The 16794-nt window shown below is 53.8% G+C and overlaps 2 protein-coding genes across 2 annotated transcripts in view; one reads left to right on the forward strand and one right to left on the reverse strand.

Moving 5' to 3' along the window:
* PODN (podocan) overlaps window positions 1-3198 on the forward strand; it is a 34867-nt gene extending 31669 nt beyond the window's left edge. The window contains exons 10-11 of the mRNA XM_029082600.1: window positions 1756-1955; window positions 2508-3198. Coding sequence (XP_028938433.1) covers window positions 1756-1927 — 172 coding nt within the window. The 3' untranslated portion in view covers window positions 1928-1955; window positions 2508-3198. The remainder of the gene's footprint in view (window positions 1-1755; window positions 1956-2507) is intronic.
* Window positions 3199-7351: 4153 nt separating this feature from the next.
* Window positions 7352-16794, reverse strand: part of SLC1A7 (solute carrier family 1 member 7) — a 48718-nt gene continuing 39275 nt past the window's right edge. Inside the window, exons 9-11 of the mRNA XM_029081663.2 lie at window positions 12713-12847; window positions 9101-9194; window positions 7352-8371 (exon numbers count right to left, since the gene is read on the reverse strand). Of these exons, the coding sequence (XP_028937496.1) occupies window positions 8153-8371; window positions 9101-9194; window positions 12713-12847 (448 nt within the window). The 3' untranslated portion in view covers window positions 7352-8152. The remainder of the gene's footprint in view (window positions 8372-9100; window positions 9195-12712; window positions 12848-16794) is intronic.

Genomic DNA, 16794 nt, shown 5'->3' on the forward strand with positions numbered 1-16794 from the left:
CACCCTACTCAGTGACCCTCACTCTTACTTCACCTACCGTCAACCCCTTGCTTATCTCAGGGCTGGAGCTCCCTCCCCCTTCATATGTAGCAGATCAGCACTCTCCCCATCTTCAAAGCCTTATTTGAAATCATATCTTCTCCAGGAAGCCTTTCTGAACTAAGCTCTCATCCCCCCCCACCCTATTTTCCCTCCTTAATGCCTCTTCCACGCACTTAGTCCCACTCCCAAACATGTAGAGATTCCACCCCCGACCCCCAAAGCACTCATGGACATATCCATGTACTTAGTTGCTTCTCTTACCTATAATTTATTTTAATGTCCGTCTCCCTTGTTAAACTATTAACTCCTTGAGAGCAGGGATTGTGTCTACCAACCCTACTGTACTCTCCCAAGTGTTTAGTACAGTGTTCTTCACAAAGTGCTCCATAAATACTACTAAGTGATTGATAGTAATCAGGATAGCGAGATGCTACATTAATTTGCCAGGGTCTGTGACGGGGGTGTGATTTACATAAGAGGCTTATGAAATTGTCTGAAGGTCCTATCGGTTCTACCAATGCTGAGGTGAGCTTTTTTTATGGTATTTGTAAAGTGTTTTATGGTATTTGTAAAGCATTTACTATACACCAGGCAGTGAAGTAGATATAAGGTAATCAGGTTGGACACAGTCCATATCCCACATGGGGCTCATAGTCTTAATCTCCATTTTACAGATGAGGTAACTGGGGCACAGAGAAGTGAAGTGACCTGCCCAAGCTCACTCAGCAGACAAGTGGCAGAGCCGGGAATAGAACTCAGGTCCTTCTGACTCCCAGCCCAGGTCCCTCTAACTTCCAGGCCCTTGGTCTGTCCACTAAGCTATCCTGCTTCTCTACAACCCAACATGGCACCAGTCATATGACCCAATCTGACACTGACCTGGGGCCCGATCCCTCGATGGCAGGAGAAAAACTGAAGTGGCTTCTGTTCTCACTTCTCGGGAGTGGAGCCACAGAGGGGGATGGAGAGGACTCTGTGGGAGGGGTAGGAGCAGGGGGCTCTGCTGTCTGGACTCCTGCCTCTGATTGACTTCTGTACCCCACTGGACAGGTGGGGAGATAGGGAAAGCGAGAATGGAAGGGACTTTGCAGGACAACTGGCCTCATAGCTGTATCTAGGAGCTGGGAGGGGCTCTGGGCAGTTTGGGGCTCGGGGGGAAGGGGGGTTCCAGGCTGTCTGACCAGGAAGTGGATTGTATTTCCCAGGACGGACTTCCCAGAAGCAGTCGGGCTGGGGGATGGACCCAATGGCTGCCTGGGGTCCAATTTAGCCCCAGCTGCACTGCTGGTATTCATCCCTACCGTGTGACAGCCAAGTCAGATTCTTGTGGCATGAGAAACAGTGTGGCCTGGAAGAAATAACTCGGGCCTGGGAGTCAGGGCACCTAATTGCAGATCTGCCATTCGCCTGCTCTGTGTCACTTTAGGCAAGTTACGTCTATCCTCTGTGTCTCAGTTCTGTCATTTGTGAAATGGGGATTAAATCCCTGTATTCCTTCCCCCTTTAGACTGTGAGGTCCATGGGGGACAGGGACTTTGTCCAATCTCACTCTGTTTGGAACGCAAAGAGCATTTGGAACAGTACTGGGTACATAGTAGGTATTTAATAAGTGCCACAGTTATTTTTGATTGGGGCAGTGCAGCCTGAGGCTTCCTGGCCATGTGTGGGTCCTGGAGTTCAGGGCTGGCTGGCTTTCCCATCATGTCTCCACAGGTTTAACAAGCTGGCAGTGGGCACGGTGAAGGAAAGTGCATTCCAGAAGCTGAAGCACTTGCAAGTTTTGGACATCGAAGGAAACTTTGAGTTTAGTGATGTATCCAAGGACCGGGATCACTCCGAGGAAGAAGAGGAAGAGGAGGAGGAGGAAGAGGAAGAAAGGAGCTAAGCTTCCCCGGACTGCTTACATGGAGCTGGTAGGGTGGATTGAGGGTGGGGGGCAGGAAAGGCAGCACAGAGGGAGCTCTCCCCGACCGCCCCCCACCCACACAATTTCTCAGATGAGCAAAGAGAGGGTAGCAGATAGGTGTGATCTGTCCCTGGTCGGATCCTGGGTGAAAAAAATGGAGAGCAGGTTTGCCTCACCACTGAAAGGGACCTCAAGAGGTCATCGGGTCCAGCCCCCTGCATCCCAGCAGCACTGCCCCAAACCATCTAGTAAAATGGAAATCCAATCAATCACTCAATCAATCAATCAGTGATGTTTGTTGAGTGCTTACTGTGAGCAGGGCACTGTACCAAGGATTTGGGAGGGGATTCCAGAAAGGGAGATTCCACAACCTTGTTCGCCCTCTAACTCCAGACCTCCCTACTGCCATTTCCCTTCTGTATCCCACCAAAATCCCACATAGGCTCATATCCCAGGGAGCTGATCGATGGGTGGCTGTGGGGTGGGTGGGTGTGTATGTGAGCCCTATCCAGAAGTTGACCTCGTCCTGATCCTGCCTCTGTGATTGTCTGTCCTGCAGGAAACAGATGGAAACGTTGACCTCTCGCTCTCTCTCTCTAACCATGTATGTATATACAGTGCGCGTCATGTGTGCGCGCGTGTGTGTGCGTGTGCAAACATGGCCGCCAGCCCACCAGCGCCCAGTGTGGCAGTGCCAGCGCAGCAGGGCTGGGCTCCAGGCAGACGCTTGCATCTCTCCTGGGGGAGGCCGGGGCCTGTGCCCTCTGCCCCTCGCCCCCACCCCACCCAAGTGACCTGGGCAGAGCCTTTGGCGGGACCCCGACTCTTCTCCCCCGCACCACGCTGTGGCCTAGAAGAGCTCACCTCCTCCCCACACCCGGCGGCTGCAGAGCTTCCTGGACTGCAGAGCGGAGCCTGCTGCGCCCATCGCGAGGGGAGACCCTCCGGCCGCCTGGACGGACGCCCTGCCCTGGGGCAGCGCACCCTCTGGGAGACAGGATCCCCCCGGGGAGTTGGCTGGGGGCCGACCTGGGATAGAATGCGACACGGACGTTGGGATGAAGAAGAGAAACCAGTGAGATCCCCAGCGGCAGCCCCTTCTGTGTTCAGGTGCAGTGTGGGAATGTCTGAAATTCCTGCGGTTTCCCAGGAACTCTGGGCTGGCATTCGGCTGGGCGTGGGGCGTGTGGGGCTGTAGAGAAAAGAACCCTCCCCTCTTGTCCTGGCGAATATAAAAGCGTTTACCTCCATCTGCCTAGATGCCTCACCTACTGTGTCCACCCTCAATGCCCTTGCCGGATGCCCTGTCCACTGTGCCTGGCTGGGGAGCTGGCCGGACCCACCTCCCCGCAGGATCTTCTCGGCTCACTGCTGGTTGGGCCCCATCAAACCAGGATCCTGGGGCTTGAGAGCACTGTAACCTTAATTCTAAAAGTCCACTGAATCCTGTGCTAATTTGCAGAGAATTTGAATATCAGCCACCGAATGGCTCACTTTCCCCAGATATGCCCAGGTGGAGGTGGAGCCTCCCCTGGGGTCCAAGGTCACTGGTCCGGGCTGAGGCTCAGTCTTTTGATGGATGGGCGTGTGTGGCCCCTCAGGGTCCCGCCAATACCCAGCCTTCCCCTCCATTTGCCCGAGCAGCTTCTATCCAGAGGAATGTGAGGAGGGAAGGGCTGCTTTGTACTGCGGAGGTCAGTTCTGCAGTGGCATCAGGCCCTGGCCTTTGGTGACCACATGCTAGCCGGCCCTCGGGGCAGTGGTGAGCCGCCAACTCTCTCCAGGTCCCAAGGGCCACTGAGCCGGATCTGGAGCCCTGAGGACTGGCAGGCCTAACGGTCTGGTCTGGTCTTGGGGTGTGGCTGAGTCATGTGCACCCATGGGGACCTCCCCTCCACTCCCTCGCTGAGACCGGGAGTTGCTTCCCCATCCCAAGGCTCACTGGGGGATTGGAGCATGGGGGGAGAAGCAGCATGGCCTAGTGGAGAAAGCACGGGCCTGGGAGTCAGACGACCTGGATTCTAATCCCGGCTCTGCTACTTGTCTGCTGTGTGACCTTGGCAAGCCACTTCACTTCTGTGGGCCTCATCTGTAAAATGAGGAGGAAGACTGTGAGCCTCATGGGGGACAGGGACTGTTTTCAACCTGATTAGTTTGTACCTATCCCAGTGCCTGGCAGATAGTAAGCACTTAACAAAAACCATAAAATAGCAGGGAGGGGAGGAGAGGCCAGGAAGAACACAGGACCAGGGTTTGGCACCGACTGGACCCCCAATCCAGTGGGGTACTCTCCCATCCCCCAGCCTGTTGGAGGGGTGAGCAGAGCTAGGGGGGGACCTGGGTCTCTGTCAGAGGGTGGGCTCTCTCACTCTACTTGTGTTTGGTAGAAGTGGGTGTGTTGGAGAAGCTCTAAGGTTTCTCATCTACTCAATTGCCTCTGGGACAGTGGGTTGAAACCTCATTGAAACCTCCCAAGGTATCCACCGTCCAAGGCACACAAACCTAGCCTCGCCCCCTCTCCCCAGCCTTTCCCATCCCCCATCCCCACACCCCAAACTTGTTCCTCTATCTCCCTGGCCCTCTGTAGCCCCCACCCCCACTCTATTTTTTTCACAGCTTCAGTGCAGCTGGATTCCTGTGTCTTCAACCCCAGAGGGGCTCTGTAGCCCTGGACTTGGCCCTAACCTGGCCTGTCATATGGCCTCCCAGGCAGGGATGGACTGGTCTCCTTCAGGTTGTAGAGCCTCACTTCTCCTCCATACAGCCACAGATGGAGGTCTGGGCCGGACCCCAGGAGCCAAGTAGCACAGGCACTTAGCTAGAGTGGCCACTGATGGCTCTCTCTCATACTGGACAGATGATGTGACATCATATATTACATTTAGGGTAACACAATGTTCCAGGCACCGTTTTGGGAAAGAACATGGATTTCCCACGATCCTTGAGTTTCCCCGGGGGAAATCCCAAGCCCCTGACCTGCTCCAGAGCCTCAGTTCTCCTCTCCCAGACCAGAGTGGAGTTTGGCTCAGTCCCCAAGCCACAGTTGAGGGAGGCTCAAGGATGAAAAAAAACAAAGATGACAAACAGGTGGGACAGGCCAGCTGAAAATCAGACCTTCTGATATAAGATCAGACACCTGGCCACCCTGGTTGTTGCTGATCAGTCCTCAGCTTGAGCCCAGGAACCAGTGCCCAGAGCCGGCTGGCTTTCTCACTGGCTCAGGCCCACCCAGTTGGAAGCTGATGGTCCAGTCTCACCTGTTGGGCCCCTGTGGGTCTCCATGTTTCCAGTGGGCTAGGGGGAGGTCTAGGGGCTGAGGATGGTGCAGTTGTCCAGAAAGGGCCAGACTTGGCTCCTGGACATTTGAATCCTCACACTCCCTTCAAAACCCACTCCCATCCCTAGGACCAGCCCAGTGCATCCTTCTCCCTCATGGGAATGGGGCAAGATGACCTCCCTCAACTTTTGATCCTGACAGCCTGGCACCTTGCTCCCTTCTGGCCTCCCAAACATGGGGACCTTTGGCAGCCAGGTGGAGTGCCTTGGTGGAATACTATTGTGCCCATGCAGGCCAGTCAGCGAGAGGAGGAATGGGATATAAGGGCTGGGGGAGGGTGTGCCCACCCAAGAAATCAGATCCCTGGGAGTTGTGCTATTGGGCGACAGGGGGCCCACATGGGAAGCCCGAGCCCGAGAAGTGTGTGATTGGAGGGTGCCCATATGGGAAACTGGAGTACTGGTGAGGGTGCCCACACGGGAAGCCAGAGCCCCAGAGGGGTGGGCCACGGGAGGCACCCATGCAGGAAGCTGGAGCGCCAAGGGTGTGTCACTGGGGAGTTCCACACAAGGGAAGCCAGAGCCCCGGTGAAGGAAGTAACCGTACGATGGAGCCCCAGCGATGAACACTGGAGCTACTGGAGCTCAGAAGCAGGTTCAGAAGCTACCAGGCGGCAGCCAGGAGACCTTCCTCTAGGGCTTCTCATATCTACTTGGCCCTGGCTCTCACTCCGGCCCTGACTCTGAACCTGGTTCTGGCTCTTGCTCTGGCTGCGGGCCTGACCGACTTTGCAGGGGCTCCAGTGGGACGGGGCAGAGTGGGGCAGGCCTGGCAGGGGCAGGGATGGAGGGAAATAGCAGGGCCTAGTGGATAGAGCACGGACCTGGGCTTCAGAAGGACTTGGGTTCTAATCCTGATTTGCCACTCATCTGCTTTGTCATCTTGAGCAAGTCACTTAACTTCCCTCTGCCTCAGTTCCCTCATCTGTAAAATGGGAATTAAGACTGTGAGCCCCCATGTTGGACATGGACTGTGTTCAACCTGATTAGCTTGTATCCACCTCAGTGCTTAGCAGAGTGTCTGGCACAGAGTAAGTGCTTAACAAATACTAGCACAATTAATCACTCGAGCTCTAGGTCTTATCTGAAACTGAGACCTAGTGGACTGAGCACAGTCCTGGGAATCAGAAAGACCTGGGTTCAGATTCCTGCCACTTGCCTGCTGTGTGACTTTGAGAAAGTCATAACTTCTCTGTGCCTCGGTTACCTCTTCTGTAAAACAGGGATTAAGACTGTGAGCTCCATGTGTCCAACCTGATGAGCCTGTATCTACCCGATGTTTAGTTCAGTGCCTGGCCCATAGTAAGCACTTAACACATACCATAAAAAAAAACTTCTAGAGCCCAGAGTGGGGAAGCCTGGGTCCCTTCCCAGGCTGACATCGGATTCCACCCTGCAGCCTTAGCTGAGTTGGGATGGACTGAGACCAGGTCCCTGCTGAATGTTCAAAGCTGGGGGAAGGGGGGGCATGGGTGGGAGGTCTAAGCAGTGCCACAGACATCTGCAAAACTCCAGGCTGCAGGTCTTCTGAGTCATCTCATTTCTCTGCCCCTTCCCGTGGTCAGAAACTGGGATCCCCTTCAGCTCTGAGCCCACTGCCCCCTCGCTGGACCTCCCCCCCCCCCCAACCTCCCTGGCTTCCCTTGGGGATTCATCACTCTGTTCCGGGTTTTTGGTGGGAGGCACTGGGGAAGCCCGGCAGTTCCACTTTTTCCACTAACCCTCATCCCACCGCCTGTCTTCTCTCAAAGCCTGGGCCATTGCGTGGAGATCTGAGAAACGTGGGGCTCTCTGGGCTCCAACCAACCAAGCCCTCCTTGTCTGTCACACCTCTCCCTTGGTTCAGAGGAGCCAGACCCGGGGGGGCACTTCCTGGGGAAGTTCACACCCACATCTGGCACCCAGATTTCAGTCCCAGCAGTAGCCAGCTCAGGGTAGGTCCGCTCCCACTCTCTCCTCGGGGTCCTTACTCAGGTGCGTCCAACTGAGGACACAATCCAGATCCTGCCCCTGTCACCGAAGAGCCCCAGCTGGGTCTTCTCTTCCACCACAAGAGGAGTATCCGAGGCCTTCTGGAAGGTTTATTTCAAAAACTCTTCCCCTCCAACCTGGATCCAGTGCCCTCCCCACCTCCCATGCTGCCCCCTGCCCCCAGCTCATACTCCTGTGATTCTCCAGTTGGGATATGCAGGTTGACCACTCCCAGCACTGTGCCCTCCTGTGCCCACTCCAGTCCACCCTGTGGACGGAGGGTCTGAGAGGGGCAGGGCTGGGAGGCTGGAGCTGGGGGTGCCTGGGCTCTGCTGTAAAGATGCAGGTTTCCATGGGGAGGGGGAGGGGGCTCGTGGAGTTGTATTCCACTGCCCCCTGCCCCTCCAACCCCCTGAGGGGCTCTCACAGAGATGAATGAGTGGACAGCTGTCCAGGCTGGGCAAAGGAGCCATGCCTTCTGCTGGCCCTTGCCCCACCCAGGGCCATGGGCTGTGCCCGTGGGTGGGACACAAATATAGGCCACAGCTGGGGCAAAGGCACAGACATGGTGGGCAAAGGTTGGGATACAGGTACAGACCCCAGCAGAGTCCACAACTGGAACTGGGAAGGGACACGGCTCCCCCCGACCCCGCAATCCCCAGTTGAGGGTGTCACGTCAAATGCAAAATCCCTTATTCCAGGCCGCCATCTCTGCAAGAGCAGGTCCCGTGGAGCTGGCTGGGGGCTTCGTGGCGTTTAGTGCCCGCGGATCAGCCCCCGGAGCCGGGCACGACTTCCACTAGGGCAATCGACTGGTGTGGCTGCCGTCTACTCTTGGCAGAAGACCCAGCTGCCCGTTCTGGCCCTGCTCCCTTGGTGACAGGTCCCACTGGGCCCCTAGACGTTGGTCTCCAGCTCGCTGATCTCGATGGTGCAGTGGTGTCCGTCGGCAGGGGTCTGGGTGGGGCCGTCCAGCGCGTTCTCCTGCTCCACTCGCACGCAGATGTGGGGCTGGAATGCCCTTCCCAGCTGCAATCCGGCGGTTTCGACCCCCCTCCTCAGGCAGCCATTCCTCTGAGGGGTGCTATCGGGGATGACCTGGGTGCTAGGGGGCTTCTAAAGACCAACAGCAGGGGAAGGGGGATGGCGTGAGTGGAAGGATTTCACCCAGACATTTGGAAGGGAGGAGCCAGGCCCTGGCACCCAATCAAGTAAGGCTGGGCCGAGGCTAGGGTTGGGAGGTGGATGTTTCTCTGGTCCTGGGGGCCCAGGGGTCTCTGGGCAGACCCAGGGGCCACAGCCACAAAGAGGACTTGAGCCCTTCCAGGCTGTGATGGAAATCCCCGGATGTTCATTAACCAAAGCGGGCCTGGAGCCGGGCTCCAGGGAATCTGCAAGACTGTTTCAGGCGGCACTCCACTAGGGACAAACAGCAGGGGCTGCCCTCTGCCCCCACCCCTGGGGTTCTGGGGAATCCCACCGTTAGCTGGGGTGTACCCTGGTCAGAGCCCAGACCCCTAACTCAGTGCTGCTGGCCGCCCTAGGGGACATGGAAAGACTGTGGGGGCCTGTGGGGATTTTGGAGGGAGAATCAACATCTTGGGTGCAGGCCCCACTGGAGATTGAGGTACTGGAGCACAGCCAACTCAACCTTGGCCAGAGGGAAGTGGATTTGGGGTCCACACAGTGCAGAAGGACACTGCCAAGGTGTGTGGTCCCAAGGAGAATGGACCTTAAAGTCAAAGGAAAAAGCAGGGCTCTTTCTCCCTTCCTCTGCCCCCCCCCCCCAGCCCCTCCTGCCCGGACCACTGGGAATCTACGGTTAATGGCCATTTTCCCCCTTACCTCGCCCCTGGTGAAGTCCTTCCGACAGACGTGAGCCATGATCCCCGCTGCCAGAGCATCCCCTAGTACGTTGATCATTGTCCGGAAACGGTCCCTGCCGAACCAGAGCCGTTTGAATGAGGCCTTGGGGGGAGGTAGGAGGTGGGAGTGGCAGGGTAACCCCGGGGGAATGGGAGGCCCTGCCAGTTTGGATGCTGCGGCTGTGCAAATCACAGGCTGCTGAAAGGAGGAGCCGGAGTGCTGGGCCCAACTGAGGGAGGGGCTCATGAGGTCGAGGCCCAAAAGGGTCTCCAGATGCACCACAAAGCCATCCCAAGGGGTCTCGGGTTAAAGAGCCCCCAAACACGCCTCAACACTACCATAGGTGGAAGGGGAAGTCCTGGATTAAGAACCACCAGACGGTCCCAGGTTAAGGGACCCCCAGGCACCCCACAATGCTGCCTCTGCTCTCATTGGGACCCCCATCCTGCCACCAACCGCTCCCAAACATGACTTTCCACCCTCCTATCTGCTCAGCCACTCCATCTCTGGAGGTCCTTTCCCACTCCAATGCATCTCTGGCCTGTTGCCGGGACCATTGTGTTGGAAATGCATGGAAGCTGCAGCCCTGGGCTCAGCAAACCCAGGGCTCAGCTTCTCTTACTAGGAAGGGGAGAGCACCTCCAGACGTACAGGGAGACAAGAGGAGGCAGGATCACCCTCTGACGGAGCCTCTCCTCCCCTTCCCCTAACTCCAAAACCCTTGGTTGTGAGGGAGTAGAGCCAAGGATGTTAGCACTGGAAGTGAGGCTAGGAAGTCCAATTCCCGGCCTCAGATATTAACAGCTTCATCCATTAGCACTAATTAGTTAATGCTAATAGCTCAAGGATTATCACGTGCTAATGAGGGATTAACAAATGTTAAGTGTGGGAGCTACCCAGTTGAGGCTGGGGAAGGGAGGAGAGGTGAGTCATTCATTCACAAGTGATTCTTGGTGCTGGTATTTTAAGAAACAAAGTGTATTTGACCTCTGCAGTGTTTGCTCGGAATAAAGTCCTTTCACTATAACAATAATAATAATAATAATGGTGGTACTTGTTAAGCACTTACTATGTACAAAGCACTGTTCTAAGTGCTGGGGGGATACAAGGTGATCAGGTTGTCCCAGGTGGGGCTCACAGTCTTAATCCCCATTTTACAGTTGAAGTAAGTGAGGCACAGAGAAGTTAAGTGACTTGCCCAAAGTCACCCAGCTGACAAGTGGTGGAGCTGGGATTAGAACCCATGACCTCTGACTCCCAAGGCTGGGCTCTTTTCACTATGGTTTTGGAAGGGTGTGGAGTTGGCTGGTGAAATCAGAGCGCTCCCAAAAGTATTTGTTGACAATCATAGGGAAGCTGGGTTACAGGAATTCCTCATCTTTCTCTCTCTTTTTCTTTTATATTTGTTAAGCCTTACTATGGGCCAGGCACATAATCGCTGGGGTAATAATAATAATGTTGGTATTTGTTAAGTGCTTACTATGTGCCGAGCACTGTTCTAAGCGCTGGGGTAGAGATAGGGGAATCAGGTTGTCCCACATGGGGCTCACAGTCTTAATCCCCATTTTACAGATGAGGTAACTGAGGCCCAGAGAAGTTAAGTGACTTGCCCACAGTCACACAGCTGACAAGTGGCCGAGCCGGGATTCGAACTCATGACCTCTGACTCTAAAGCCCGTGCTCTTTCCACTGAGCCACGCTGCTTCTCTACTATTTTCTAGCTCGGGGGGTGGGAGAGGCAAATCCCGTCAGAGTCCTCAAGGAGAGGGCTATTCAGTGATCGAGCTAGTATTTTCTGTTTCTCTGGCATCATTTTTTTTCCCCCTATATACTTACCACTGGCCCTCATTCTTTGCCTCTGACTCCCTTTAGTAACAAAGCCCCTTTCCTCTGCTCCTCCCCTAAGTGATCCACTGAGAGCTCACCACCTCCAAGAGGCCTTCCCAGACTGCGCTTTCCCTTTTCCCTCTGCTCCCCCCCTCCCCCCCCCCCCCCATGGACTAGTGGCAAGAGCACAGGCTTGGGAATCTGAGGACGTGGATTCTAATATGTACCCAGCCACTTAGCCTGCTGTGTGACCTTGAGCAAGACCTTGAGAATGCTCAGTCATTCTGCTTTCCCCCAAGCCATGGGCTCACTGCTCTGAGGCCAAAGGGACGCAGGCTGGGTCTAAAAGAACTCTGCCTGCAGGCAAGAAGAACTCCAATAAACAGGGTCGGTGCTACCTGGGCCCTGAGCTGTGGGAAAGACACCTCCTTGGCTGGACTAGTGCCAACATTGCTCTCTCTGGCAGGTGGCCACCATGCCTACATGGCCACCCATTTGTCTACTTTACGGACACCCACACCCCTGCTACGTGGCCAGGTCCCCATGAACAGAGACAGTGTTGCCTGTCCTATATGGGCTGGGCTAGGAGAGTTGACCACCTGCAAAATGGGGATCAAGACTTGAGCCCCACGTGGGACAATCTGATCACCTCATATCTACCCCAGAGATGAGAACAGTGTTTGGCACATAGTATGTGCTTAACAAATAGCATAATAACTCAGTATCGCACTCCTTGAGCACCGCCTAGATACAAGCTAATCAGATTGAACACCGTCCATGTTCCACATGGGGCTCACATGGGGCTTAATCCCCATTTTACAGATGAGGTAACCAAGGAACAGAAAAGTACAGCAGACATAGCAGACAAGTGGCAGAGGTGGGATTAGAACCCAGGTCCTTCTGCCTCCTAGGCCTGTGTTTTTTCCACTGGGTCACTCTGCTTCTCTGGAGCTTCCTTTCAGTTTCCTGCTGTACTGACAGCTTCCTTCCTTTCCTTCTATCAGTGTGATTTTTTTTTTGTGTGTCTGTGTGAGTGAATGTCAGGGATGGGGGTGGCCCCTCACTGGGCCCGAATCAAACAGAAGCCCCGGAGATGGCCCCAGTGTAATCAGATTCAGAGTGACATCATGAAATCCCGTATAACAGGAGGTCCCGCCAAAATCCACTAGCCTTAGGCTGACTGAGGGAGATTACAGCAGCTTTATTGACCGAAGTAGTGGGGCAGCCCCGTCCCACAGACTGCAGGTTACTTGGCTCAAGGTCAGCAGAGGACAGGGCTGGACCTCTCCCTGACCAGTGAAAACCAAAACCCCTCACCAGCAGGCTGAGTTTGAGCAAGGCTAATGGGCTCCAGCCACCTCCCTTGGTCTCTGGTGGGCCTGGTGGGCATCTACTTACTCTCTGGGTCGGGCTTAGTGCCTCGCCTTACAGGAGGGTCAGGACGCACGACAGAGCAGGGTGGCAAGCCTGCCTGGAAGCTTCCGGTCCTGGTATAGCTCCCAGTGGGCCCAGCCCCACAGATCCACGTATCCAGCCCGGGGAAACTCTCTGTGGCACACCCCAGGAGAGAACGCGGGGGTTGTGGTCGGGCCTGGGCTGGGTAGAGGTTTAAGGGGGAATGAGGAGATGGGAAGGGTCCCGCTCAGGGTGTCCTGCTGGGTACAGGTCTGCCCCATTCAGCAGGGAATGGGGCGAGAGCCCGGGGGTGGGGGTGGGGTGGGAGGGCTAAGGGGTTAGGGCTGGGCCCCCCGCTCAGGTACTCACAGCGCCCAGTCGACGGCGATGATGAGAGTGATGTCGTCTGTGGGCAGACCGACGGAGGTCAGCACGATGACCATGGTGACCAGTCCGGCCTGGGGGATCCCTGCGGCTCCAATGCTCGCCGCCGTCGCTGTGATGCTTTGGACGGGGAGAAGGAGAACAGACCCTGAGCAGGGCTGAGATGCGGCTGGAGCCCAGGATGGGCTGCTCAGTCATTCTGCTTTCCCCCAAGCCATGGGCTCACTGCTCTGAGGCCAAAGGGACGCAGGCTGGGTCTAAAAGAACTCTGCCTGCAGGCAAGAAGAACTCCAATAAACAGGGTCGGTGCTACCTGGGCCCTGAGCTGTGGGAAAGACACCTCCTTGGCTGGACTAATGCCAACATTGCTCTCTCTGGCAGGTGGCCACCATGCCTACATGGCCACCCATTTGTCTACTTTACGGACACCCACACCCCTGCTACGTGGCCAGGTCCCCATGAACAGAGACAGTGTTGCCTGTCCTATATGGGCTGGGCTAGGAGAGTTGACCACTGCACTTTTCCTTACCTTGGGCCAGTTCCTTCCCTGAGAAGCTTCCAGGGAGGGCATTTCTAATAATAATAATAATGCTGGTATTTGTTAAGTGCTTACTATGTGCAGAGCACTGTTCTAAGCGTTGGGGTAGATACAGGGTAATCAGGATGTCCCACATGAGGCTCACAGTTAATCCCCATTTTACAGATGAGGTAACTGAGGTAAGTGACTCATTTTACAGATGAGGTAACTGAGAAGTTAAGTGACTTGCCCACAGTCACACAGTTGACAAGTGGCAGAGCCGGGAGTCGAACCCATGACCTCTAACTCCGAAGCCCAGGCTCTTTCCACTGAGCCACGCTGCTTCCCATTTCTGGGACCTGTTGACTGGCATCAGCCATTTCTCCCTCCTGACCACTCCTCATTGGCCTCCATGTGCCTGGATGTGGGATTTTGATTCCCCCTCAAAATCCCAAGGGTTTCTAACATCGAAGCAGCATGGCCTAAGTGGATAGAGCACAGGCCTGGGAGTCAGAGGACCTGGGTTCTAGTCCCAACTTCTCCACTGTCTGCTGTATGGCCTTGGGCAAGTCACTTGACTTCTCTGGGCCTCAGTTTTTTCATCTGTAAAATAGGGATTAACATTGTGATCCCCATATGGGACATGGACTTTGTCCAACGTGATTAGTTAGTATCTACCTCAGCTCTTAGAACAGGGCTTGACATGCTTAACAAAAACCATCAACACTATTGTTATTATTATTATTACAGTGCCTGGCACTTAGTAAGCACTAAACAAATATCAAAAAAAAATACCAACAAATCCCTCAGACATCCACAGTCTCCTTGGAAATAGCACAGTGTAGTGGAAAAAGTACAGGACTGGGAGTTAGGAGACCTGGGTTTTAATCCCAGGTTTGCCACCTTCCAGCTGTGTGACTTTGGTCATTAACTTCTCCCGGCTCTGCCACTTGTCAGCTGTGTGACTGTGGGCAAATCACTTCACTTCTCTGTGCCTCAGTTCCCTCATCTGTAAAATGGGGATGAAAACTGTGAGCCTCACATGGGACAACCTCATTCCCCTGTAACTACCCCAGCACTTAGAACAGTGCTCTGCATGTAGTAAGTGCTTAACAAATACCAACTTCATCATTATTATTATTATTCTCTGCATCTCAGTTTCCTCATGTATAAAATGGGGACTGAATGGCTGTAGACTGCCAGCTTCTTGTGGGCAGGGAACACAACTGCTGTGTTGTAGTGTCCCAAGTGTTTAGAACAGTGTTTTGCATACAATAAATGCTCAGTAAATACCATTGATTGATTGGGGATGAGATACCTGTTCTCCCTCCTACTTACACTGTGAGTCCCTAGGGGGCCAGGGACAGTGTCCAGCCTGGTGACCTTGTATTTACGTCAGCACTTAGCAGAGTGCAGGGTACATAGGAAGGGCTTATCACACACCATAATTATTATTATTATTATTTTTGCAGAAAGTGACCCAGGGCAGTCTTGAGCAATGCCCTGCTGGCCCATCCAGTCCAGAACTCTCTGACCAGGGGCATTGGGTAGTGGGGGGTACCATTGCTGACAGCCCCCCTCAGACTCCCTCCGTCATGGTTAGGGATGGACAGTGCAAGGTCCCTCTTTTTCCCTCTATGACCCAGCATGGATCTTTCCATACCCCTCTCTGGGCCTAGCCCAGGTTTTGGGCCAGACACCTTCTTGTGGGATCAGAGTCCATGGGCTCGCCCTCTTCTAGAGAAGCAGAGTGGCCTAGTGGAAAGAGCCTGCACCTGGGAGTCAAAAGGACCTGGGTTCTAATCCCTGCTCTGCCACTTGTCTGCTGTGTGGTCTTGGGAAAGTAACTTCCTCATCTGTGAAATGGGGATTAATGCTGTGTGCCCCTGATTAGCTTGTATCTACTCCAGTGCTTAGTACAGTGCCTGGAACATAGTAAATGCTTAACAAATACCATAAAAAATAGAAAAGTGTTTACTTGTCCAGTTTGAACCTATCACCTCTAAGCCTCAGGGTTTGCCCCCTCATTGAGAAGACTACATTTCTTTGATCATCATCAAAGCGGCAGCGTGGTTTAGTGGAAAGAGCCTGGGCGTGGGAGTCAGAAGTTGTGGGTTCTAATCTCACTTCTGCCACTTGTCAGCTGTGTGACTTTGGATAAGTCACAACTTCTCTGGGCCACAGTTCACTCATCTGAAAAATGGGGGATGAAGTCTGTAAGCCCTACGTGAAACATCCTGACTGATTACCTCATATCTACCCCAGTGCTTAGAACAGTGCTTTGCACATTTGCGCTTAACAAATGCCATTATTATTATTTTCCCTTCTCCAGCTATCAATCAAGCAAGCAATCAGTTGTATTTATAGAGCACAGGCCTAGGAGTCAGAAGCACCTGAGATCTAATCCTGGCCCCACCCCATGCCTGCTGTGTGACCTTGGGAAAGTCACTTAACTTCTCTGGGCCTCAGTTGCTTCATCTGTAAAATGGGGATTAAAATTGTGAGTCCCATGGGACAGGAACTCTATCCAACCTGATTAGCTTGAATCTACCCCAGTGCTTAGGTTGCTTGGTTGGTTTAAAACCTTTGCCATGGAATCGAGGCTGTGACTACACATCCTGTTCTTGGCTGACCCCTTAAAGCTACAGGTGATGTCCACCTGTAGACCCGCTGGACCTCTCCTTCCCACCCTTTCTCACAAATCTTGGTCTCCATCATCCTAAGGGAAACTGAGACCAGAACCTCAGAAAGTGTGGGTAAAGTAGGCTCAACCACTGGGCCAATCAGTGAATCAAGGGCATTTTTTGAATCTCTGCTGAATGCACAGCACTATTCTAAATGCTTGGGAGATGTGAACACCAGGGCTGCTTCGTGAAGGACCTCTTTTTTTCCATCCAAACTGTCAACAGGTTGGTCTGGGTACTTGTATCCGTACTTGACTATTGCATCAAGTACGGATCAGAGGACTCCCAGGTCCAGGCCCTATTCACTAGGCCACTCTGCTTCTCTAGAAGAGGGCGAGCTCATGGACTCTGATCTGCCTCCAGTCTCTCCCCTCTTCAGTTCAAACTATGCTCCACTCCCCAGATCATTTTTTCCAAACATCATTCTGCACACATCTTCCCACCCTTCAAGAAACCTCTACTGACTGCCCATTCCTCTCCATGTCATTCAAACAGTGGTATGCAGAGCACTGTACTAAACATTTGGGAGAGTACAGTACAAGAGAGTTGGTAGACAGGTTCTCTGCCCTTAAGGAGCTTTCAGTCTAGAGTGGGAGACGGATATTAATATACATAAATTACAGATGTATAAATAAGTGCTGTGAGGATGAGGGTGGGGTGAATATCAAGTGTCCAAAGTCTACAGATTTAAGTGCATAGGCGACACAGAATGGAGAGGAAGTTGGGGCAAAGAGGGAAGGTGGTATGATTTTAATAAGACTTTGAAGGTGGAGAAAGTGAACCCGGGCTACAAATGGAAAGCAACAAGGTAAGGTAGGCGGTGAGCTGGTTGAGTACTTTAAAGGCATACTGAAGAGTTTCTATGG

The sequence above is a fragment of the Ornithorhynchus anatinus genome, chromosome 17, assembly GCF_004115215.2.
Source record: "Ornithorhynchus anatinus isolate Pmale09 chromosome 17, mOrnAna1.pri.v4, whole genome shotgun sequence".
Taxonomy (NCBI): Eukaryota; Metazoa; Chordata; class Mammalia; order Monotremata; family Ornithorhynchidae; genus Ornithorhynchus; species Ornithorhynchus anatinus.